Below are 25,017 nucleotides of genomic sequence, written 5' to 3' on the forward strand. Positions count from 1 at the left end.
TGAAGTCTCCTAGCTTATCAGAAAAAAAAAAAAAACAAAACCAAATGTGAAAAATGGATATGTAAAATGGTTGTCTTTTCAAAGGAGACAGTGGATCTAATTCTGTTTTGATTTGACACCAGCAAGGGGTGATCAAGTATGTTAGTGAACCCAGTGTACAGTATTGCTAGGTGATTCACAGAAAAATAATACAAACTAGTGAAAATATTTTAGCAGGAGCCTGTGAAAAGTACGCACCCTGCAGAGTATTACAAATACAAAAACAGAGCATCTTTAGCTATCAAATACCTTGATGATTCTTTGAAAACACAGATTTGTGAAAGTATTACAGGTACACAGTGGTGTGGGGTTTTTTATTTGGTGTTTTTCCCCCTGCCTCAGTATATATTTGTGAAGAAATTAATAAATAGACAGGCTAAAGTGCTTTTTTGGCTATGTGCAATGAAAGGGGTAAATCAGGCAGATAAAATGGAACATTTAAAAGACCCCAGAAACCCCTGCAAAGCCAGAAGTTGATAAAAAATGAAATCTGAAGTGAAAATTCAGGAATCATTCTGGGAAAAGTCGTTGTTGATTGGTTGAGCTTTTTTTAAATTACACTTTTGCACTTAGGGCATGTAAGTACATTCTAGGAGAGCCCTGCCCTGAACAGCCATGGGCAATAAAAATGAAGATTTCTTTTTGTCAGTGAAATCAGGAATCTGGGTGTGTTTAAAATGATAAACAATATCTTCACAGAAATTCTTTTATGTTGTACATTAAATGTATATAGTACTTTGGGTATTTCCTGCTGGCTTTATGACAGTCAGGAAGCAGAGGAGCTGCTCTTACACACAGCTCTTTTCCTGCCAGGATGGCTATTTCATGTTTTGATTTGGTTTGTTTCTTCTGTGTTTCTTCTCTCTCTTTCACGCCTGTCTGACTGTTTTGATTTGTGCATCCTGTCCCATTTTTATATGTAACAAGCAGCTACATTAACACTGGCTGGCTAAGAAAGCGGCAGCTTTTGTTGGATAAGAAGCATCATTTCTCACTGTAACACTTCCTTTCTGATGGAGGGAGGGAAGTTCATGTAGAGCAGATTTATCTCAGCTTCCCTGTACATTAAAGAGAAAGGGTAGGAGGAACAATGAATGAGTTTCCACCAAGAAGAGTCCTGTTATTTCTGGATCTGACAAACCTTTCAGGCTGTGCTTTGGTGACCCATGAACTTGATTGTGAAGAAGTCATTTTGACCCCCTCAGGATAAAGATTTATGAATGTACATTTCCTGCTAATGTTTTCTAGATTTCATCAAAGTGAATGCAGAACTTGGTGCTCAAGCACTTGCTTTTAGTGACGTGATCTGGTGTTAGCAATAGTCCTTCTTTTGATAGAAGTTCTCTCTAGAGGTCCTTTTGGAGAAAACTTCTGTTGGTTCCCTTTCCTTCTGAACAAATCCCTTTGTGACTTTGTAGTTGTTTGAACCCTGTCAGTGGATGCACAGCCCCTATGAGAACAGGAATATACTGGGAAATGGCTTAGAAAATATTGGCAGCAGGGTTTGCTTTAAGCCAAGTTCTTTAAAGGACAGAAACTATTTGTTCTGCTGTCAGATCTCTCTGAGGTCTCTGTCCTTGACCTCGGAGTAGGCCAGCCATCCTTTGAAGGTTTGTGCTGCCGTCCCTCAGTTGGAGGAAGAGCTGCTCTGCAGTGTTCTTGAAGAGCAATTGCAGCATTTTTGCTGTCTGCAGCCTTGGGTGTTATCCACACAGATATGGCTTCTTTGTCAGACCAGTAACTGAATGCAGAAAATGTGGGTTTCTCTTCCAGAGACTCCCTGCCTGACCTTGGTCAACTCTTCAGAGCTGATCTGCTGAGGGCTTAATCATATTCTTGAAACTCAGTCTCTGAGCAGTATGCCTGGCTTCACACATTGAATTTATGCCTTAAATGCTATATAAAATTAGAACAAGAACTTTTGTATCCTGTAGTTCCTCATTTACAAAGCAGGGATAGAATTACTTGTTTTCTATGCTATGTTCCTTTCTTGATACATAACCTTGTTTGCCATTCAGTCACTGAGCTCAATTACTTCTCTCTGATGTACCATATTCTTCTTTTAATTTCTTTTTTAGTTTGAAAATATGCCATAAAGAAATTCTTAATTTATTAAAGAAGTTATTTTCAAATAAATTAGAAATATATATTTTCATGGTGTCCTCAGACTCTATAAATAATCAGTTAATCATTCTTTGGTGGATTTACAAGTTAATGTAAAAGAACGTAGAGAAAATAACATTTGCTGAAAATCTTCTCACAGCAAAATGTTTGCACATATAAATACAGAGAGGAACATGGTGTTTATAAATACTCAATATGATTAATTTCCTGAAAGATCCAGTTTCTGGGGATTTGTGTAGTATAAAACAATGTTTTGGGGAGCTGGCTCCCTTATGCTTACACCTGTAATTTGCTGCTGGGTAGTTTGTCATATATTTCATCTGTAACAAATTTTTCAAGACTACCATTGTGCACTATTGTCAAATGGCAAAATCTTACCTCATGCTTGATCTCGTGCTTATCTGCAAGTCATGGCCACACACATCAGCTGCCTCTCTGAACTTTCCCCTGCTTTTATGTAGTAATTGCCTTCCATTTGACTTTTTCCCCTTACCCCTCTGCCCCCTAAAATTTTTAAATACTCTTTCTTAATTATCTTTTGAGCAATGAAATAATCAAAATTGTGTTTCTGGCTTGTCCTCTTACATTTTCTTGTTCTGCTGTAATATTACAGTGTCATTAGACTGTGATGAATTTGAGAATTTCTTTGATGAGATGTATAGAAATGATAAATTTCTCTCCAGTTTTGAGAGGAAATTCCACTCAGACCTGCTCTGTTACAGGTTCTGGGTTTAGATGGGACTTCTCAATGGATTGATCCAAGCCTTGTGTTCAGCATGACTGTACCCTTGGTTTTCTGCTTGCACATAGGCTTAGAAAGTGTATTTCTTCTCTGAAAAATAACTAATTTTGAAAACTGTGAAACTGAAATAATAATTCATGAGGCTCAAATGGATCCCCAGAACTGTACCTGTAATGCTCTATTAGTGCTATTGTGTTATTGTAAATAACTTCTAGATCTGTTGGGTCAAGGAGAAGGGATATACTCCAGGATCTGTAGCCTCCATCCCATGTGGTCTGTACTTGCTCAATTTGTCAGATGAAATTTGATAACTACATCTAGTAGAACTGTAATGGCTCATCTATATTAATCTCAACATTTATCTGTAAGACATATCCAAATGGTTGGAAACTGTTCAGCAGGAAGCTGCTGTGGATATAGGGTAGAGAATTGAATGCCTGGTGACCCTCCCATAAAAAGATTTCCTTAAATTACTGGATTGGAACAATTAAATAAGGTCTTAGCTTCATTTCCTCAAAACGTTTGTTCGTCCAAAGGTGCATAATGTGATACCATAAAATGCATGAAAACATAGATTTGCTTCTCATCCATCATGAACACTAAGCAAAATAAAAAAATCCTGTCTAAATATCCCATACCCAAGATCAAAGTTAAGTGCATGTCCACCTAGTGTGTTTTGAATTTCCTAGAATTTAGATGAATTCATTTATAAAAGCATTCTATGTGATAGTTTAGATTACCAGCTCTTCAAAGATCGGTACTGCCTATTTATAAATATTGTCTAGAAGTTTTTAGGTGCTAAGAGAATATAGGCATTGATATGTAGTAGTTTATAGGATGTAAATGCCCATAGTACTCATTTACTGATACTTTTTTTTTTCACCCCAGTAGTGTTTTGTTTTCATTTCTGGTACCTCTCTTTTTTGTCTGAGACGTGACCCTGACAAAGTGTACCAGAAGGCCTTTATTGAAGGGACTGGTATTGTGAGGGCTGTTTCAGTCTTCTGTCTTCTTTCCTGGCTTCCTTCACAGTTGCCTCTGAATAATTCCTTTTACTTCTTAGCAGATATTCAAGGACATCTCTATCAAGTTTTTTTCCTACCTAGTTTTTGTGAAACACCACAAAAAATGCTGACCATAGCAATAAATATTTTATTTTTTGGTACAACCCTCTCAGTTTCTTTGCCTCTTTTGACTGTGTCAAACTCAGGAACTTATAGCTATAGATGAGTGGTTTGTTTTACTGCACAGAGAGGCATCCTTCTGGTAAGTGGGTGAAAAGGAGAACTGAGGCAAAGAAAGGAGAACACTGGGAGAGATCCACCTTGATTATCATGATTATGGAAGCTTGGAAGTGTTTTCAGACATTAGGTAGGTAATGATAAAGCTGCCTTTTGAACTATGACTTACAAAGTTGCACTTATATCTCGTGATATAGAAAAATGTGTACATATGCTTGCATTAAATATCGTTTTACATGTATAGCTACAAAGATATATGCACACAGGTATTAAATAGTTAATGCTACTTTTGCCATGAACTGTCTGCAGTGTTCTCATGCAGCAGAGTTCTTTTTTTTTTCTTTCCTTTCCTCTCTGTCTGGCTATATATTTCATTCCATTAATGTGCTCAGCAGTGGAACCATTCATAAAGTTTAATAACACACTCTACCAGTGATGCACTCTTCAGAATACTGAAATTGATTTTTCTTCTCTAAAAGTGTGAACTGCCAGTGTAGCCTTTGTCCTAAGGCCTAATAATACACGATGTTCCTGACAGCATGGGATGTGAGCGCAGATGTTCTGCAGGCATCTGAAAAAAAGCAGCCTCAGTGCAATCTCTAGTGCTGTCGGAGGCATTTCATTTGCAGCAGATCAATGTCTGCTTTGAAGAGGAATAATTAAGGTGTTTTGTTCCTTCTGAAAAGGGTTCTCAAAATTAGGTTTGTATCATCCAAAGCTTAATAGAGGGCTGGAGAGATATGCATGAGGCGTCTTTTTAAACTCCTGGATGCTTAACACTTTTGAAATTCCAAGTATTAAGGTAAGAACCTAACTTTAGCTAGCCACTTTAATGATAATGGTTAATATTGTTAGAGCTGGTAAAAATACCACAGAGGATCTGAGCAGATGCCTGTCTGTTCTAGAGCACCTTTGCAGTAGTGCTTATCCTGAGATAACTTTTAAGTAAAATGCTATTCCCTTCACTGCCATATTATACCTTATAGCATAGGAAATGATACTGTTCATTCTGCATCATGCAGAGCTGCTTCTGAAATTTTCATCCTAGCAAGGTCACAGAGACATTTCCATGGACTTTATTTAGTCCTTCAAGGTTGGATGGACAGATTATTTATTTATTGTTACTTGTTGTTAGCTTTACTGTAAGTAAATTAGAATTCGCAGGGTTGGTGCCGAAATTGCCAGGGTCTGTGTGATGGAGATGAATCAGTAATTCCTGTGATCTTGAAGTCTGTGAGTTTAACACTTCTGCAGTGCCAGGCTGCATCTTGTCAGGTAGTTGCACAGCCAGTGCTGTTCCGGAGGGTGTGGACCACTCTCTTTTCCACTTATGCTTTTTATGACAGTGGCAGTGACAGCAGATATTGCAAAGTACAGTTAAGCATGCTAAATGTGTAGTCCAGTTGTCTTTTAATGCAAGTTGACAGCTGCTGGCAAAGAAGGATGAAATGGTATTCTTGGAGACTTCTGCTACAGATCAGAGTCCGATAAAATCCCAATCCCTGCAGCTCTTTCTGACAGGATTTATTCAGCTCTGTTTGATGTGAGAAGCACCATATTCCTTTACTGAACTAGCTCTTTGTAGACCTTGCTAATATTCTACAATGTTGCTTGCTTAACAAAAATTTCTCAACAACAGTAGTATACAGCTTATGCTGTTTGCTATATATGTACATCAATGCAAAAGTGCATTTTTATATAGTTAATATAGTAACATATTCCAGCACTGCATCTTAGCCAAGTACATTTTCAATCCAATATTTTAATTTGCTGCCCTGAAGAAAAAGAAAAACGAAGTTGGCTTGTGATAAAAACACACCCCACCTTGAATTTTCTTTTTCTGTCTTCAGAGGAGATTTGCAGCTGTAAGGAGGTAAATAGTTTCTTTTGGGCTGTGGCCAGAAGCCACTGGATCACAGCATGGCTGAGACTGGAAGGTGCCTCGGAGGGCTGTCTAGTCCCCTGTCCTTGCTCACAGCAGATTGCTCAGAACTGTGCCCGGCTGGGATTTAAGCATCTCGGAGGGTGGAGGTTCCAGGGAATATGTAATGTCTTCTTTGTAGTTTTGCTCTGATGTATGAACTGTATGGCACTTTACTAACTCAAAAGGTGTATTTGGGCTTAGGCAAGACTGGCTGCTCCTGTCTTGTATACACTGCTAGATCTACTTGCAAATTCTCCAGGGTTTTGAAATTTTGAAGCATTGTTTCATGATAGGAATGTTGTTCATTAAGGGATATGACATAATCTGGAACTTGGGCTCATCTATTTTTGGACCAGTTGTGTGCCCTTATGAAAGTTTTATGTTTTCTTTGTCAGTTTTCTCCAGTTATTTCTTTTCTGTTTAGTTTTCAGTGTTCCTGGTGCATCGATAGATGTACTTTAGGGTGAGGAGAGAAACAGTGAAATCCTGATTCTCTCTTGAAGATTCTCTAGTGTCTAGAAATATTATTGAATATGAACATCTAATCTCTGATTCTTAAAAAATATGGGGTTTTGTGAATGAGGAATTCTCTTTTCAGTGCCTTCTTGACAGAAAAACAACTAAGGCTTTTGCTGCTGTCTGACAGGGATTGATGGCCCAGCTGCTTTTCAAGATGATGTTCAGAAGATAGGAAGTCAAGTGCAGATTCTCACTGTTGGACAGTCTAGCCATGATGAAGATGATGGAGAGAAACTGGCTAGTGGCAAACAACAACAAAGCAAACAAGATCTTAGAACAGCAATGCAGAAAAAAGGTAAGTAGCCAAAGCTTCCTTCGTGTTCTCACTGCTTGCTTGGTGTACATTGACTCATTTTCCTATTCTGACTCTCAGCCTTAGCCTAAGTGGAGTTTGTTAGTCTGTGTTTCTTCCCCTCAGAACCTGTTAGGCTCTATTCTGGTATCTAAAAAACCCCAAAAAACAATGAAGTTCCCTGTTGTCCCAAGAAACAAGAGCTCTGCAGGCTCTAAGGGATATGACTTTCCCATCTGCAGTGCAATGCCACTATTAAGGTACCTGGCAGATGCTAATGCTCACATCCATCTGTTCACATTTTTATATTGTACAACTCTGGAAATCACTTATTTGAGGGTTAAAAAAGAGCATGGAATAGCAACATTCAAACTAGAATATTCATTTAGTTGTGCTGTCACTTACATGTTTTTCATGTTTTCATAATGTATGTTCATAATTGCAGAGGTGAAAAGTACAGCACTGTGTGTTCTGCAGCATTTCCCACGCAGAGTCCTCAGATGTTCTGAAGTATTTTTTTTCTAGAGGCATGTATGCTTTGGGAGATAGATTGTGTATGTACACATTCATGCATCTGTCTCTTCCTTCCTGCACTGTTGTTATGTCTCATTTGACATTAACTGTAGGAAGGAAAAAAATATAAATCCTGAAATCCTCACAAAGCTTTTTCTGAAGACATTTGCTTTGGAGTTTTTCTTCTTCAGTGTACAGCTTTTGAAGCAAAGATGGCTCGAGCCAAGAGTGCTTTAAGAACAAACTCTTTGTGTAGAAAGAGCAAAATGTAAGTGCAAACTTGACTCGTGTAGAATAGACTATTCATACCTAAATGCCGCCTCTTGTCTGCAGAGCAGTTCTCACTAAGATTCATTTTTTCTGGGACGTTACCCTGCAGATGTGAGCAGCTTCAACTGAACTGGGTAGATTTTCTCCAAGTGTGGTATTTCCTGGGCATTTGAGTTGCAGGGGTGTTGGGCATGACTAACAAGTTTTGATCTGTGTGGTGATTGTGTTGCCTTAGACCATGGCTCAGAATATTTAATCGTTAGGCACACTACTAACTAAAGCTAATTGACTTAAAAACTACCCACAGACTTCTCAAATTAGGTCACAGCGCTCAGATTTTTACTCTAGGGGACACTTCTAATTTTGATGGTTTTTTTCCAGGTTAACATACATTTTTATTCTCCCTAAATTTTTGTTTTATTTTTAAGAGAAGCAGTGAGTGGAATTTTTTTCTTGCTTTGTTTTGTTATATTCTCAAGTATATGACATGAGCTTTTTTACCAGGTTTGAGTATATTCCTGATCAGAACAGACACTAGTATGCTTCAAGTTGAGGTGGAGGGGGCATTTTTTTAAAAAATAAGAGTGCTGAGGTTTATTCATTTTTATTAACAGCAGAGCTATGCTGGGTGGGACATAAAGAAAGGTATTAAAATGATGCTGGCAGCATCTTCATAAAAATGGTTACTACATGCATATAGTTTGCTACTTGATACCAGCAGAGAAGGCTTGTAGAAAGTTTTGTGTATCCCAGTATTGATGTGACACTTTATATAGAAATCAACTGTTTCTGCATATTCCCACTGCCACATCACAGCTTGTGGCATGTCCTTGCTGGCATGTCACCATTGATCTGAAAAGTGTTCAGAATTGCTCTCTCCTGTAAGTCTTTCTCTTGCATGGAATGGGAGCAGAAGGAGAAGAACACAGAGAAAAAGCAGAAAGGGGTCCTGGTCGAGTGCAAGTTGAATCTGAGTCAGCAGTGCCCTGGCAGCCAGGAGGGCCAACCATGTCCTGGGGAGCATCAGGCACAGCATCGCCAGCCGGGTCAGGGAGGGAGTTGTCCCACTCTGCTCTGCACTGGGGCAGCCTCACCTGGAATATTTGTGTGCGGTTTTGGGCACCACAGTGTAAAAAAGACATTAGGCCAATAGAGAGCGTCGAAAGAAGAAGACATATGGCTGAAGGCACTCGGTTTGTTGATCCAGGAGCCTAAGGGGAGACCTCATGGTACTCAACATTTGCATGAGGGGAAGAGGAGAAGCAGGTACTGATCTCTTCACTCTCATGACCAGGGACAACACATAAGGAAATGGCATGAAGCTGAGTTGTGGGGGGGTTTAGGTTGGATAGCCAGGAGAAAGTTTTTCAGCCAGAGAGTGGTTGGGCACTGAACAGGTTCCCCAGGGAAGTGGTCACAGCACCAAGCCTGTCTGAGTTCAAGATTCATTTGGACAACACTCTCAGGCACATGGTGGGATTCTTGGAGTGTCCTGCAGAGGAGTGTCCTGCAAAGGACCAGGAGTTGGACTTGATGATCCTGATGAGTTGCTTCCAACTCAGCATATTGCGTGATTCTGTGAAATGCTAACCAGCCTAATGGGAAAGGCCAAGTCCTGTCAGATTTGCATAGCCCTGGTATATGCCTGTTCTGGTCTTTGGCACTAACTTGGTGGAGAGAAGCTTCTCTTAGCATGTGTCTCTGCTACCCCAATGAGTCAAGTTCTGTTACAAGACAAGAGGTTACAGGCTACTACTACTGTGTGTAAAAAGAATAAGCCACATGCAAGAAAATGCCAAATGCTTTATTTGACTTCTCCATCTGTTGGAAATTGCCATACTAGAATAATTTTCTTCCTGCAGAAAATATTTGTCCTTTTGATTTCCAAAGTGTTAATCTGTAGAGTTCCTCCCTGGCAAATGAGTCACTAGGACAGAGCCAAACTTCCGTAAGTTTTAATGCCGAATAACTAGCATGTAGTCCTCACATTTATCAGTTTGCAACATGTCTTTGTAGAGACATGGAATGAGCAATTTAATCTTCATTCTTCTTTGCTACCTGAAGTTACAACTGTTTTAAGATTTAGAGAGGAATAGGTTTGATTTCTAGATGCAAAACCGAAACAGGAGCTCTCTGAAGCGTTCTTCCCCACAGGTCATGAAAGCAGATTTTTCTAAGGCTGACACAATTTTCACCACCAAAGTTCTGGTGCTGAAATAGTGAGCACAGGTGTAGAAATAAACTGATTATGTCTGTGGATACGAAGTATGACTTTATTGCACAGCTGCTAGCTGAGGAGTTAGACTGTCCCTATTACCCATGCATAGAGCCTGGAACATGGTTGTCATTATTAAGAAATAATGTTTATGATTACTGAGTGTGTCATTAATAATGAGCGCAATCTACAGGCTTTGAAAATATCTGTTGACCTGTGAACTCAGACTCCCTTGCATAACCAGATCCTATTGAAACTTCATTGCTGACATGCTCTGTGATGTATGTCCACACTGGGGGAGTTGAAGAAGTGGCTAATGAATCCTTTCATGGTGCAGCTGAACAGAATGCAAGCAATGCATACACTTCTGCTTTACTTTTATGCACTCACTCTTACTACTCTGATGCCACTTTCTAGCGTCAAAAGATATTTTAAATGTCTTTTTTTCTTCATGTCTTCCAAAATTTGAACTGAAGAACACCATTAATCAGTCTATATCTACTGTTTATGTTTCTGTACATTAGTTCATATTCCAAAAGTCTAAGCTACATGAAAATCTTTATGCATATCCCTGAAACTCCCAGAAAAACAGTTCAGAAACCCTGATTTTATCTTTCGATGATGAGGACACACTAGGCATAGGCACTGAGGTAGAATTTGGGCTGTCTGAATATGAATCTGAATACATCTTTTGATGTTGCTGAGTGAATTTTTGTGTAGAATCTGTGTGTTTCACTTATGTAAATCAGGTTTGAGGTGTTTTGGGGGTTTTTACTGTTAGAATTCAAAAGTAGGCCAAGCCCCTACCATGCAGGGGCATAGCACACACAGAAGGGTTTGTGGCACAACTGTTCAATGCAGATGAGGTGATCTAAGGTTTTCTGACTTTATTCAAGATACTAAAAAAGAAGATCACAGAAGGTATAAGCAGGTAGAAGGTGAACTTGATTGTGCAGTGCAGAAAGATAAAATGTCCATAACTGCAAATTCAAGTGGCAGCATTATGGCCCCGTCCTGTAAGCCCTGTGCAGAGTCCTCTTGCCAAGTTACACTTGTTCACTCAGTTAAGGGTTTGCAGAATCAAACCCTTGGATTTTTTGCTTTCCCAGATCCCCATGCAAATACATCCTGGTCCTCTTCCACCTCCCAATCCAGTCTTGTCGCCCTGGATCATGTTCCCGGTAAGTACAGAAGGAAGAAGTTCATCATGCCCATGCTGCTTGGCTCTGGAAATCTGTGTTTTATTTATCCTTCTGCATTGGACCTACCAATAATTCTGGACCAAGTGGGGGGTTTTTTTGTTTTTTTTTTCAGGGTAAAATATAGCCTCTAAGATGTGGAAGTAGAGAGTTTGAACTTGAATATAGGGTGGCTTTAGCTGCATGATACTCCTTGAAAAACTGGGCCTGGCAAACGTCCCACCATTGATGCTTTTTGCTGCTAAGACCTATTTGATGTTCAAAGTTGTGTTTCCCTTTGAAATGTCTGAGGATATGAATTTTTGGAAAGTCAAATTTTCAGATGCTGTAAGGCAGTTCCATTGGCATGGGCTGATACTACTCTTTACATGAAATAAAAATGCATGAGAAGATTTCCTTGATGTGAATATTTCTTCTCAATCTGAGATCTGCTCTTCAGCAGATCACATAGGAACAATTAAAAGTGTGCTGTAAAAGGGCTTGTATTTTAATTGTTAAGGTTTCCAAGTTGCTGTGCCAGATTGTCCTCTCAGCTCCAATTTCAGATTTAAGATTTTGTCTTGTGTTTGAAGGACTTTATTGGATGAAGATGATCTGAATTTAATTCATAACTGGACGTTTGTTCCTCTATCACTGGGTAACTTGATCCTCTCTGTTAAATAGAAACCATGATGTTTTCTTTCTCATTTACTGGAATGTTTTGGCTTCTCAGGGCAGATGCCATGTGTTCATACACTGCCTCTCACAGTGAACCTCCCTCACATACACCCTCACTCACCTGAGGGCCTAAGGGTGCAATAGTGATGTTTTACAGCAAGTATGGACAGCTTTTATGTATTAGTATTTCATATAAGTGTGCTGCTTTCTCCTCAGGCATTTCAAGTAGCATGAATTTTGATGAGGAAGAAGATGAGGAAGATGAAGACAGCTCCAGTTCATCCCAGTTAAACAGTAACACCCGGCCTGGTTCTGCCACGAGCAAGAAATCCAATAAGGTAAGGGGAGAGTTCTGAAGAAAGGGCATGCAAGCTGCTGTGTACTACATGATTTCAGAGTGCAGTCAGGACAGGCCTGGCTTTCTTGTTCTGTTTTTAATATGCATGAGAGTATCTCCAAGGTGATTTACTGTGATAACTCTCTGGATTCATGGGAGCAAGCAATGAAAACAATGACTTGGAGAAAAGAATAGCAAATATTGTCTGAACTTGAATGAAGAGAAAGGTAAACAGTAAATATTTACCTTTCTACCACTTGCAGGTGCTCAGAAGGACTTTTTGTTGCCATTGACTTCTTCTGGACATTTTCCCACCCGTTCTTGCTACCACCATCTGAACATAAAATAAGACTTTGGCTTGTTCAAATAATCTAAATCACAAGCTCTTGCTAAACCAGTTGATGATGCCCCACTCTTTTATATACTGCACTGACTTCTCATCTTTATTAGCTCTCTATCTAGCTTAAAGTGTTGCTCCCTATCCCGTTTCTTCCTTTCATCAAAGGCTATCAATGTGCTTGAGTGTGGCCTTTCTGGAAAAAGGAGTGCAGTGAGATGGGAATGTGTGAGCGAGGTTTTCTGTGTAACTGTACAGCATTGTGTCTGTGCAGCCACCCTGTTCTGCTTTGCCAGCTGTGTCTGTACACTGACCATAAGCTGCACAGGCAACTGCTCTCTGGGCCTTTGGCAGCCAAGAGCTTGACCAATTGGATTGGAAGAGATCCTTACCTTGACAAGCTGTCTTGAAGGCTGCTGAGGAATGGGGAAGACAATATGTCCCTTGTTTTTTTTTCTAAAGAGCAACTGCTATCAAATGCCGTTCCTTTGTACTTATAACCTTGTAAATCAAAGTTGAGAAACTTGAATTTTGCTTATTGTTTTAGGAAGCAGCCTCAGCCCCCAGTCCTTCCACAAATGAGCCTCTCATAGATGTTGATGACCTGGAGGAATTTGCCATAAGACCTGCTCCACAGGGTGTCACTGTCAAATGCAGAATCACAAGAGACAAGAAGGGAATGGACCGAGGGATGTACCCTACTTATTACCTCCACCTGGAAAGGGAGCATGGTAAAAAGGTCATAAAATAACTTGAATGGCATACCAGTTGCATCTGAATTTTAAAAAGTGATAATCTGAGGAAGTCTTAGCAAGAAAATGTAATCTTATATTTTAAACATATTTTCGCTTTCACTGAGGTCTGTCCTACGGTCTTCCAAAACCAAAACAACTGTGTCACTTTGTTCCACTGCATTTCTTCATATATGTAATCTTTGGCCTTAAATAATCCATGCATGGCACCTTTATGTGACTGTCAGCAGTTGAGGCTCTGCTCTCTGCATTCTGTGGCCTGAAAAGCATCTACTTTCAATTCAACTGGAAGAGCCAGAGCAACTTAGAATGAAACATTTAACAAAATAGATCGGATTTAATTATTTAAGCCATAAATAATAGAAGTAATTTTCCCTTTCCAGATTTTTTTCCTGGTTTTGCTAAGTCCCAGAAGACCTTCTGTCAGGAGACCTTCTGTTACTTTGCTAATGATGCTGTAAGACAGAAAAATTGCCTATGGTTTATTATATATCAGAGCAGGAAGTGGTGTGTGCTAACCCCTTTAGCATTCTAGAATGTGTTTTTTTGCATTGCTTAGGTGTTTCTGTTAGCTGGAAGGAAGCGAAAGAAGAGTAAAACCTCTAATTACCTCATCTCTATAGACCCAACTGACCTGTCTCGGGGTGGAGAGAGTTTTATTGGCAAATTGAGGTAAGCAGTGATAAGTCTAAGAATTTTCATTACATAACATAAATGTCATTTGATATTGAGAAGCCTGTAAGCCACTACAACTTCTTCATTAGAGGCTTGACTACATACATAATGTGATAATGGTCTTAAAGATCACCACTATCCAAGCATGTTTTCAAAATATCTCAGGTACTTACAGGATCACATTTTATTAAAAGTCAACAGGACTGAAGGTTTTAAAGACTCAAATGCCAGATTCTCAGGGGTGTACAAGCACAACTTATCATAATGGGATTTTCAGAAGTGCATGAGTACATTGTGTCTAGCCTCTATTGCTATAAATACCTTGGGATGGAAGTTCTGTCTGTTACACAGTCTGTAAATCCCTTTGGGTTTGCCTGCTCCTTAAGATCCAAATTAGTTACTTGCAGGTAGTGGAATTATTTCAGAAGCACAAGTTTCTTTTCTATCTGTCACCCCACCATACACCACTCTGTTGCTAATACCTATGTGGAGCCTCTTGATGTGTGTTTATATCATCTGTACCTGAGGAAAAGGCCTGGGCTGCTGGTTGCCATTTGCCTTTGTGGATCTTGGAACTTCACTTTATAAAAATCACTCTCTATATTCTAATAGAATTTAGTTGTCAGGTAAGAAAGCAGATAGTTTTGTAGAGAGTCAGCGTATTTTAAAAACCAAGCAAACGAGCAAAATAACCCCAAGTGTTTCCTTACTGCTTTCTTGAATTTACTAGTTTATAAGATGTCATGAGAAGCCTCTAGTGTAATGATAAGGGACCTTTAGTATACTCTGCTGTACTGTGCCTTTACATATTTTTATGGCCTTTAATCCAGGAGTTGCCAATTACCTGGGATTAGAAATAATAAGTCTCTGTACTCAATACTTGCCTTTCCTTTGGGGCTACAATGCAGTAAAGCATAGATGTCTCGGGCAGAATTACTGGCAAATGGTGATTGGATTTTCCATTTTTTTGATAGATCAAATCTTATGGGAACTAAGTTTACAGTTTATGACAATGGAGTAAATCCAATGAAAACAACATCAAGCCTGGAGGCGAGTACTCTGCGTCAGGAGCTAGCTGCTATTTGTTATGTAAGTACTCTCACAGACAAAATGTTAAGGAAGGGCAGTTCAGTTTCTGAAACAGCACACTGAATTTTCTTCTCAGTTATGATTATGTAAATCAGCATTCATACAACTGAGCAGCTGATCTCCACTAGAGAAACCAGGAAATTCAGTGGAAAGTAAAGGTTAAAAGCGTTGTGCACTGAGCGGGGTTGTCCAGGTCTCTCCTTTGGTCAGAAGGTGTTGTAGCTTTTACATAACCCTCTGGCAGGCATAGGGTGCTTCACAGCCTTCAGGCACCACGTGAGGGAGCCTCCTGAACTGGAAAGAGTTGTGTGCATGGCATTACTGCTCTAATATGATCATTCATTATGGCATTTTTGGAGGAGGCTTCTCTCATCCAAATCATAGGTAGCTGGACAGCTAGGTCTGCAGCAATTGAGACCCTGGGATAAAAATTCTAAAACTCCTTTTTACCAGGAAAAAAACCAAGCAAACCCTAAGGAAAATCCAAAATTCTGTTGAATGAGAGAAACCAGCCTCTTGCAGGACAGTAAATAGCATTTGTCAGTAGCAATGCAGACAATCAAGACTTAAAACACAGTTGCTGTTGTTTCCTGATTGCTGGATGAGTAACTGTTTTATTGAGACTTTCTTTCTGTCCAGAAATATGTAGGTCAAAAACCCCTTTCAGTCAAAGCTGGTAAGTGCTACAGAAAGTTGTCTGGTTTCACAAATCAACAACTTCTGATAAAAATATTTAAGAATGACTTTTCTGAGGAGTTCCTGTCCAGCTCTAATCAAGGCTGTCTGGAAATCTGTCAGATCAATGTCCAGCACATACACAGTGTATGTACAGAACACATTCCCAGAAGGGTCAGCTTCAGGCTGGGGGGAGCGGAAGATTTCAGCACATGAACAGGAAAGCAGAGAGCCATTCTTTACATGCAAAATGCCAAGAGTACTGAAGTGGGGCAGTATTAGCTGCCAGCATGTCCTTTTGTTGCTGATTAGGATGCAGTTTATCTCTGTATATAGTATAAATAATGTGTTTGTTCACATGTGCTGTTACTCAGGCACATAGTTTACAGCTGGAGACAGACAGAAGAACAGGTACATGTCCTTCCATGCCTATTAGATTTGAAACTCAGAAAATCCAGATAACAGGATTTAAGACTCCAGAATTTGATGTCATTTTGACTGAAGTTTCAGTAGAAACCTAGGAGAACTTACGTACTTTATATGGGTAATTTTACTGGTTTATATAGGAGAGCATTCCCTGGAGCCAGGCAACTAATCTTCTGGTGCAAACTGGGAATACAAGAAGAAAAAAAAACAATTAAAAAAAAGTTATATGTTGAAAAATTTAGGCATTGCTTGTTTAAGTCAACAACAATGATATTTGCATGATGAATGTTGCCAAATCAAAAGCTGTTGTGGTCAGCAAGAGGTAATTAGAAGTGTGAATGTTGGAAAGAACTGAACCATGTCCACTGTTTGGACAATGTGGCTGAGATAATGTGCTTTTATGTGTGTATTTTTAATAAGAAGCTTGAAAATTGTACATTTGTGTAAGGAAATTACTTGTTCTATTGATATTTTTATACTAATGGAGAAAAGCAGCAGGCTTGCAGGTGTGCTATGGCCAGAGGACAAAAGGAAATGGGAATGGTATTTCATTACTAGTCAGGTTTGCTAAAGTGAGATTATTGTTCCTGGCTGCAGCAGAACCACAGCGAAGAGTACCAGAAAGAGGAGTACTGGAACACCCTTGTCCTAAGCTGGTCTTTTAATTCCTGCCCTGAGATTTCCCTGGCAGCAAAAACTATAAGAAACAATACTATAAAAGCATCACTAAGGCTCTCATTGTCTCTCAGCTCATCTGATCAGGTACCCATGTGGAGAGCAAACTGTACCCACTTCCACCAACTTACTGAGCATGACCTGCTTAATCATCTCAGCAGTCTAGTTTATACAGGCAGAAACTGGTGAGCCATCTGTTCTTAACTGTGGGATAAATGTGTCAAAGAATCTCTTTGTAGAGCTCACCTTAGGGCATGTTGCAAGCATTGGGAACCCACTTAGTGCAAGGACAGTTTTCTCAAGCGCTGTTAACCATTTTTACTCCCCCACTGCTTGGAGCTCAGCATATTAATAAACCTGCAGCAGCACCTAATGGTTGATTGCAGAATCGCGTGGCAAAATTTATCAAGGAGCAGTGAGGTGTAACTGTACCATTTGTACCAGGGTTTTCTATGCTGGATTCCTTTATATCCATAGTGTGTCACAGTTCAGTTTGTGTCAGATTCCACAGGTAGGGAGCTCAGCCGATATTCTGAGGTGCGACTCAGGTTCCAGTAAAGCAACAAAGCCCTGTGTCTCTACTCAGGCCTCAGCTACTTGCATTGTGTTCCAGTGTTGTATGTCCTATAATTTGGCCTTTCTACAGAATGACAGTTTCTGCAGAAGATATTGAGCACAGATGTGTGAAATAAGTCCAGAAAGGGAAGTGGCTGAAAGAAAATTGGTGTAATAAAATTATGACTCACCTGAGAGCTGCTGGGATACACATCTTGCTGCTTTTATCGTGGCAGATGTTGCTACTGAAGCAAGATGCTTACATAATATTTTGTAAATGTGTAAGGTTTTAAAAGCAACCCTGTGGAAAGGCTCTGTGCTCTTTCAATCCAGTTTATTGCCACACATGCTCCCAGAACAGCTGGCTGGATGGGCTAAGGCAGAAAGTGCAGCTTCTGAGCAATACTGGGCCAAGTCCTTAGCTGTGGTTGAGTCAATGGTGCTCTGCCAGATCACACTTGTGTTCCTGTGTAAACTAAGACTGCCAGTGGCATTTAAATGGTGTAAAAACAGAATTTGGCGTATGTTCCCCCAATAATGTCATTTGTAATCCTGAATTTACACACACAAATTCATGAAGAAGGAAATAAAAGAGAAGCGGGGACTGAGACACAAGGTAGAGGGAATTAATTTTATGTGGATGCAAATGGATTGGAAAGATCGGCTTTTAATTAAAGCTCCTCTTTTGTCCCTACTGTTTCCCTCATATATTCCATGTTTATGTAATTTCAGTTGGGTACCATGGTTTTAGCAAAAGGGAAGCATTTGCGATATGTATGATAATGCAAGATGTATGATAATTGGTGATGGTTGTAATGTGCAACTAGTAACCATTCTCTTCTCATGTAACAGAAGTACCAATTTTAGTTTTTCTGGGTAAATCCGAAGAGTATGGTCCTGTTTTTACAGGGTGATAATACTGCTTGTTGAGAGGGAAGTGATTCAGTGCTATTATTTAATTTTACTTTGAACAATGACTTCAACCAGTCAGCATCTAAATTAATTATGTATAGCATTACTGCAGCTTGATGAGAAGAAAAGCTTGTAAGGCATTGCAGAGAATGCAAAAACTGCCAGTAGTTAGTGGAAAATAAGCATAAACATAATCTTTTCTTAGAACCTGTTCTCTGCTGTGCTGAGTCTCTCCTGCTTATAAAAGCTGCTGACAGTCATTAATTTTTGTCTGACCATAATGCAGAACCAAATATGCTTCCAGCTGAACTGATAACATGTTTTACTCTGCCAAAGGATGTGACATAAATGATTCAGAAAAGAGGTAGAATCTTCTCATTAGTGTGCAGAGTTAGGAAGATATATGAATATACCTGGATTGCTTCAGGAGTATTCAATAAAATACCGCAATGGACTTTTCCTTGCATGCATGAAAAACTAAAAAGTTGTGAAATATCTTGAGATGGTTTGCTGAGACAATGAAAGTTATTTCAAAGGTCTGATGGATGACAAGACTGCACAGGTAATTTTTGGGTGTATTTTTCAGATGTTTCCAGTGAGTTGAGGTGCTTGGATTTTACTTGCAAAAGTATAGATGTGTTAAAAAGTTTAGTGTTCCTTAAAATCAGGACACTCTAATTAAAAATATAAAAGCAGAGACATCTGAATATGTCACTTCTAAATATCCCAGTGGTAAAGCCACACCATCTGGAGGCCAGAGTTGTCTGATTCTTGGCATCCTGTGGTATGTTGCTGGGAATAGCACCAATGGAAACGTTCTTCCTGAGATTCCTTGGTGTATGTCCACAGCCCTTCACTTCACAACGGCAGAGGGGGAAAAAGTACACATGCCTGAAAAAAAATTGTTGCTAAACTTGAGGAGATGAACTTTTAGAGGTGTCACTGTTTTGTTTACTGGAATTAATGCTAAAATCAGCTTTTACTGAATGGTTTGGAAAACATTGGCCTTTACTTGTTCTTTTTCCAAAGCAGATGATGACATAGTGAAATATTTGACCCTAGTTGCTTCAGTGGGTGAAAAAAACCTAGTGTCAGATAAAAATAAGACTTTATGCTGATTTAGATTTTAATGGTTGTGTTTTGAGAGGATAGAGCAATACAGAAGTGCTTTTGTTAAAAGCTGGTCAAAAACATCAGATCGTGTTTAATGGAAGAATTTATATTTTCCATGGATTTGCTTTTGCTGCCCATGTGATTTCTTTACTTCCCCTATCTTCATAGCTAGAAAATTTGCCTTCATGTTAATTTGTTTTGTTTTTTATCATGTTCATCTCTAAGCATAACTTATCTGAAGACTTTGAAAACCACAACGCTGCTAACAGATGCTCTTACTGGCAGCTTCTTCTTGTTTGCTTTTGTTCTGGCTCTGGCATAAATGGAGCTGGTCCCATATATTTAATTTTGTCTTGCATCAAAATATGTGACTGCATTTTATGATTTTTAAATTGCCACTACTTTATTTTGGGATCTAGCAGTAGCCAAGCAATCTGGTTAATTCATATCCTTTTTTAACAAAGGGATTTTTGTTTTTAGATTGTATTAAGGTTGCTGGCAGCCAGTGCTAGGAGTGTTTTTGGAAACCTCTCTATTTCCATTTTTCCTGTTGTTGGAGCTTCTAAGACAAAGCTAGAATATTTGGCAGTGCCAGTGAAGGTGGGAGTTTCAAGATGTTTTTAGAATTGACTAACAAATAAGTTTGCTGGGCTGCCACTGTGTCTCTCTGTAAAGCAAATTAACTTTAAAAATAAAGACCATGATGAAATCTTTTCTAAACATTTTTAGGAAACAAATGTCCTGGGGTTTAAAGGGCCTCGTAAGATGAGTGTGATCATACCAGGAATGAATATGGACCATGAAAGAGTTTCCATCAGGCCACGAAATGTAAGTCATACATGCAGCCAACACTAAAAATTACTTGAATTCTCTTTCAGTTAGAGTCAGGGTTTTTAAATTGCACTTTTGAAGGTCTGTAGGTTAATAAAATGGTATTTGAACAATTGTAGAACAATGGGATGTGTGACTAGTCCTGTTACTCACAGAAGCACTACAAATAACGTATTTTAATAAAAAAGATAAAACTGACGATTTCCAAAGTGTGGAAAGGACTCAAACACATATTCATATTAAGATCCTCAGAGTTCTCTGTTTCATTAGTTGAAGCTGTTTTGAGGTTGGGGATAACAGTTTAGGTTTTGGGCTAGAATTTATGATTTTTTTCCTTCTATTTTAATGTATTTTTTGTCATGTGATCATGTTAAACTGAAATGTGTATCTGCGATGTGTGCAGGAACATGAGACGCTTCTTGCAAGATGGCAGAACAAAAACACAGAGAGTGTCATTGAGCTGCATAACAAAACACCCGTCTGGAATGATGACACCCAGTCCTATGTTTTAAATTTCCATGGTCGAGTCACACAGGCCTCCGTGAAAAACTTCCAAATTATTCATGATAATGATCGTAAGTACAGCTCTCAGTCAGTAATGTGTAGGAGGAGCACAGCATGCGCAGCTTGAGAGGGATTCTGCTCTTGCAGTTGTTACCTGAGCAGGTTTAATTGAGTTCTGTGGGTCCGGCTTAATGCTGCTCTGTCTTGTGGCCATGACATTGATGAAGTTGGGTGTTTAAATGCTCATGCTTGCAATAAGGGAGGATAGCTATGTGCTATGTTAGTTTTCTCCCATAGTTGCCCAGGTTAAGAGCTGAGCAACAGTTTAGAGTCATTTCTGCTCTCAGTGGGACAGGTCACACTGCTCAAGCATGTGTTTCACATAATCCTTCCTTGGTTTTTGGTTTGCTCTGGTCACCATACACTGCCCAGCTGAAGACAAGCAGCAGTCAGACCCATCCCATGGCATATCCACCTTGCCATTACTAGTCTTTGTAGCATTAGCCGTGCAGAACACCCTGGCAATGTCAGAACAGCTTTTCACACCATCACTATGTCCTTACTGATGGACTGCTTTCTGCCATCAGCGTGCAGCTCCCTTTTTTTCTCAAGCTTAAGTACTGGAGCCACGACAAAGACAAGTGCTTCAGTGGACCAGCACTGCCCCACTTCATGCTTACTTTAGGCAGGCACAGTCACTTGTGCTGGAGCCCAGTGGGCTACACCAGTGCCGTGCTCGCTGAAGGGAAATGTTGGTGAAAGTGGCTGTGCCAATCTCTGAGAGCAACACTGAATTTGAAACTTGGTCTATGTTTTTGCTGCATTTTATAAGGTGAAACAGTTACACCTGTGTCTGCAATTAAACATTTCCAACTGTGAATGAGGCTTAGATTTCCTATTGAATTTCTGAATATGCTCTGGGAGATATGATTAAGTCTAGATCATAATCATGCCTTTTCTTCCCCCATTATCCTTGCTTGTCCACTTGTCTGAAGTTAAGCGAGAATAGAATTAACTAGTTCTTGGTACACGTGAAACTTGGCACTCGATCTATAAAAGAGGCTTGAACATTCTATACAGAAGCCATTTGCTCTCTGTGCTTGCAAAACATACTTTTTATCTGCATCATTCTCTTGACAGCAACAAGCTATCCTTGCTTCTCCCTCTGCCATCAGCACTCCCACTTGCATGAGTAAGTGTTGTGAAGTTTCATGAGTGAGCATGTTTTGTTCGTGTCATGTTGAAGTGGGCCAGAGGATGATGTTGAATGCATAATTATTTGGTAAGAACTGCAAACAAAAATAATACTTTGTCACCTTTTATGACCTTTCTTGCAGCTGACTATATAGTGATGCAGTTTGGCCGCGTGGCTGAGGATGTGTTCACCATGGACTACAACTACCCAATGTGTGCACTACAAGCCTTTGCAATTGCCCTTTCCAGTTTTGACAGCAAGCTGGCTTGTGAGTAAAGGGGCTGGGTGAACATCTCTCACAAGAAGCAGTTTGCCATATAATTCCCAATTCCTGCTGGTGTCACTTATGGTCCATAATTAAAAGGTCAGGGAAAATGCAGTTGTGGAGGACTACTCTGTTGCTGAAGAGAAAGTAAAAGGAATCTTCTAAAAATTCAGGACATTCAGGAAGTTGTATTTTCCTTTTTTTTTTCCTGACATATTTTTCTGGAAGTGACATCAAGTTTTTGTAAATAGAAGTTCTGTCTCATGTCCCTGGTTATGTTATGGATATGTGCCATGATGTACTGTACCGTGGCTCCAGTACCACCATTATAGTGGTGTATTTTTTAAACCCAGAAAGGGCGTGAATGCTCGAAAAGTTCCTTTTTACATTTAAGAATTATTCTGAGGCTGCAATCATACCTCAAGGTTACATTCCTACATCGAGTAATCAGAGCTTCACATCATTCAGCATTAAAGAAAGAACAGAAAAAAATGCACTTTTTTTGATTGTGCAAGGATCTCATGTAGTATAAAGCCAAGTCTGAAGGTTGAAAACCTATACTGGACTGAACTTGATGCATTGCTATTGTACGTGTAGTAGGGCATGATGAATTTTAATTGCAGTAGGAGGAAATGGAGAAATAGAAAGCACAAAACAATGTTGCACAAGTCACTTGAATTCTAAGCTGTCATTATGTTTTAATGTCTACATGCTTTTTAATTTGTTTCAACTGAAAATGTATTTGGAATACAGAATAGGAAAAGGAAAACATCTCGATGCCAAGAAAGCATAACTTATGTTGAATTTGGCATTTTGTGTGCTGGGAATTTATATCCTTGTATTGCTGTGGTAATTCAAACACATATTTTGTATGAAGTGATATAAACAGTTGGATAAAGGCTCTCTGCAGAGAATCTTACTCTTTTGAACAGGCTGTGTAAAGCTGAGGAAGGTAAATGGAAATATTTTATTAAATTTGTCTGGCCTTTTGAGCTTTTACAATTTGTTGATTACATTTTTTGAACTTTCAGCAACAACAACTTTTCATATTTATTTCCCATTGTAAGAATGCTTGAAATCAATTGAAACTGTGTATGCTGTTCTCTGATGTAAACGTGCCAGCTACTGAGCTAAATCCTTCTAGGCAAATCTAGTGTATGCTGCATACAAATGAGACACTGGCAGGACACAGAATACCTTAAAATAATGTGGATTTTTTGATTATTTTTTCATAATTTATCTGGAATATATAAAAAAATACCATTTTGAAACACAAGAAAAGAAAAAAACATTCTATTAGCTTCTCTCCTGAACATCTCAAAAGCCTAGAGCTGCAACTGAAAGCACATTGTAAAACACTTTTAAAAATAATGGTCTTTCTGCCATTGTTCTGTTCAATGTTATCTGAAATGGCACACAAAGTAATAGAATTTATATGTAGTTCACCAGAATGGTATTGAAATGTGAGTTAAGTGCACAAGTAGTAGCGTTTTTTACTGAGAGTATTCAGGTCCTCCTTTTTACTCTTTATAGACTCTTGTACTGCACAACCAAAGATTATGTAATGCAAAAATGAGATCAAATGTGCTAGTCTCATAGTTGTCAGCCCTTTTTTGACTATAGGGGACAGGCCACAAGGCTCTCCTTAAGGTTGTGCCATTTGGACTGTATAATTTCAACTAATTAAAAAAATATGTACTCTCTTCTTCACCTTTGCCTTCAGGTGTCTTTGCCAATATAAGGACAAGGAAATTCCACATAAGAGATGAAAATAAATAATTGCCAGCATTTTTTCTAATCTTTTAAGCAATCTATGGAAAAAAGTCTGCTGGCTTTGAAGCATTTTGTGGATGGTTTCAGCCTGTAAAATATTATCTTCAGTTCACAGGAGTTCTGTTTTGTTGTTTTTTTTCAAGTATTTTTGCAAGAAGCCTTCTCTGCAGTGGTATAAAATGGAAAGACACCTTTTGTTTGAGAGAAATGAGCAGTCAGTTCCCTTAAGAAATGATCAGTGTTGAGTCCTGAGCTGCAGTGTGATCCTTAGGCTTTGCACTTGGTTGTTTTTCTCTGTAGCTGGTGGTTTCCCACCATTTCCCATCCCCATCTGTCATCTCACTTTGGATTTAACAGACACAGCCCTTAGGCCTTTGCTTGCATCATATCAGTCTTTAAAAACTAGCTCCAATGACAACCAGGATTTTTTGTTTAGACTACTGCAAAACCAGTCAGGAATTCCCACTGCTGGCATTTAGGTGCTATATGGATTTCAAGAACTCTGCAGCATGGGAACAGTTGAATCTGCATGGCTTGAATTCTGTCATACACTTTCTTTAAAGCCTGAGAAAGTGGCACCTGACACAGTTTTCTGCTTCTGTCTGTGTGCAACACTGTGTCAAAGGAACTAAGTGTCTTATGGTGCAAATACACAATCTGCTGGCTTTTGTAGTGGAGTTGGTTTTAGGAAGGGTTATTTTTATCGCAGATCGTAACAATGGTGTGACTCACTTTGTGGCCCCACAGGGAATTGGCATGAAAGGAAGCTCATGTGCAATGAACTCCTGCACAAGGGTCAGAACGAAAGGCTAGGGAAAGGCAGCGGGTTCAGCTTCTTGGGACAGTTTTGCTGCCAGCACATTGTGTAACTTCACTCTCACTGCATGTTCTTCCCAGCCAGGTATTTTTTTTAACCTGTAGCCATGCCAGGAGGAAAGTGGTGACTCAGATTCCCATTATCTTAACAGAATTGTACAGGGTCATCAGCCAGTGAGCTGCTGAGGAAAAAGCTCCTCACCATAAACTGAGGTCACTAGAGGGGGTTGTTAACCTGGGACTAAGGAATGGGGAGCTCTCATTAAATCTCGTTAGTTAGAATAGGATTTGTTCCGTGTGGCCTTTGCCAAAACCCTATTTCCTCACTTGTTGTTGAGCAAGGTACTGGGGT

General features: G+C 39.3%; 1 protein-coding gene across 8 annotated transcripts in view; it reads left to right on the top strand.

Moving 5' to 3' along the window:
• Nucleotides 1–23,912, top strand: part of TUB (TUB bipartite transcription factor) — a 149,024-nt gene extending 125,112 nt beyond the window's left edge. For 4 of the 8 annotated variants that reach the window (XM_071558907.1, XM_071558908.1, XM_071558913.1 and 1 more), the window contains 9 exons: nucleotides 6,717–6,884; nucleotides 10,989–11,060; nucleotides 11,952–12,073; nucleotides 12,957–13,148; nucleotides 13,721–13,833; nucleotides 14,811–14,925; nucleotides 20,011–20,109; nucleotides 20,516–20,687; nucleotides 21,954–23,912. In XM_071558907.1, the coding sequence (XP_071415008.1) occupies nucleotides 6,717–6,884; nucleotides 10,989–11,060; nucleotides 11,952–12,073; nucleotides 12,957–13,148; nucleotides 13,721–13,833; nucleotides 14,811–14,925; nucleotides 20,011–20,109; nucleotides 20,516–20,687; nucleotides 21,954–22,087 (1,187 nt within the window). In that variant the 3' untranslated portion in view covers nucleotides 22,088–23,912. The remainder of the gene's footprint in view (nucleotides 1–6,716; nucleotides 6,885–10,988; nucleotides 11,061–11,951; nucleotides 12,074–12,956; nucleotides 13,149–13,720; nucleotides 13,834–14,810; nucleotides 14,926–20,010; nucleotides 20,110–20,515; nucleotides 20,688–21,953) is intronic. The other 4 variants (XM_071558910.1, XM_071558911.1, XM_071558915.1 and 1 more) reach the window with 2 other exon arrangements.
• The last annotated feature ends 1,105 nt before the right edge of the window (nucleotides 23,913–25,017 follow it).

Source organism: Pithys albifrons, chromosome 6 (assembly GCF_047495875.1).
Source record: "Pithys albifrons albifrons isolate INPA30051 chromosome 6, PitAlb_v1, whole genome shotgun sequence".
In the NCBI taxonomy this organism is placed as follows: Eukaryota; Metazoa; Chordata; class Aves; order Passeriformes; family Thamnophilidae; genus Pithys; species Pithys albifrons.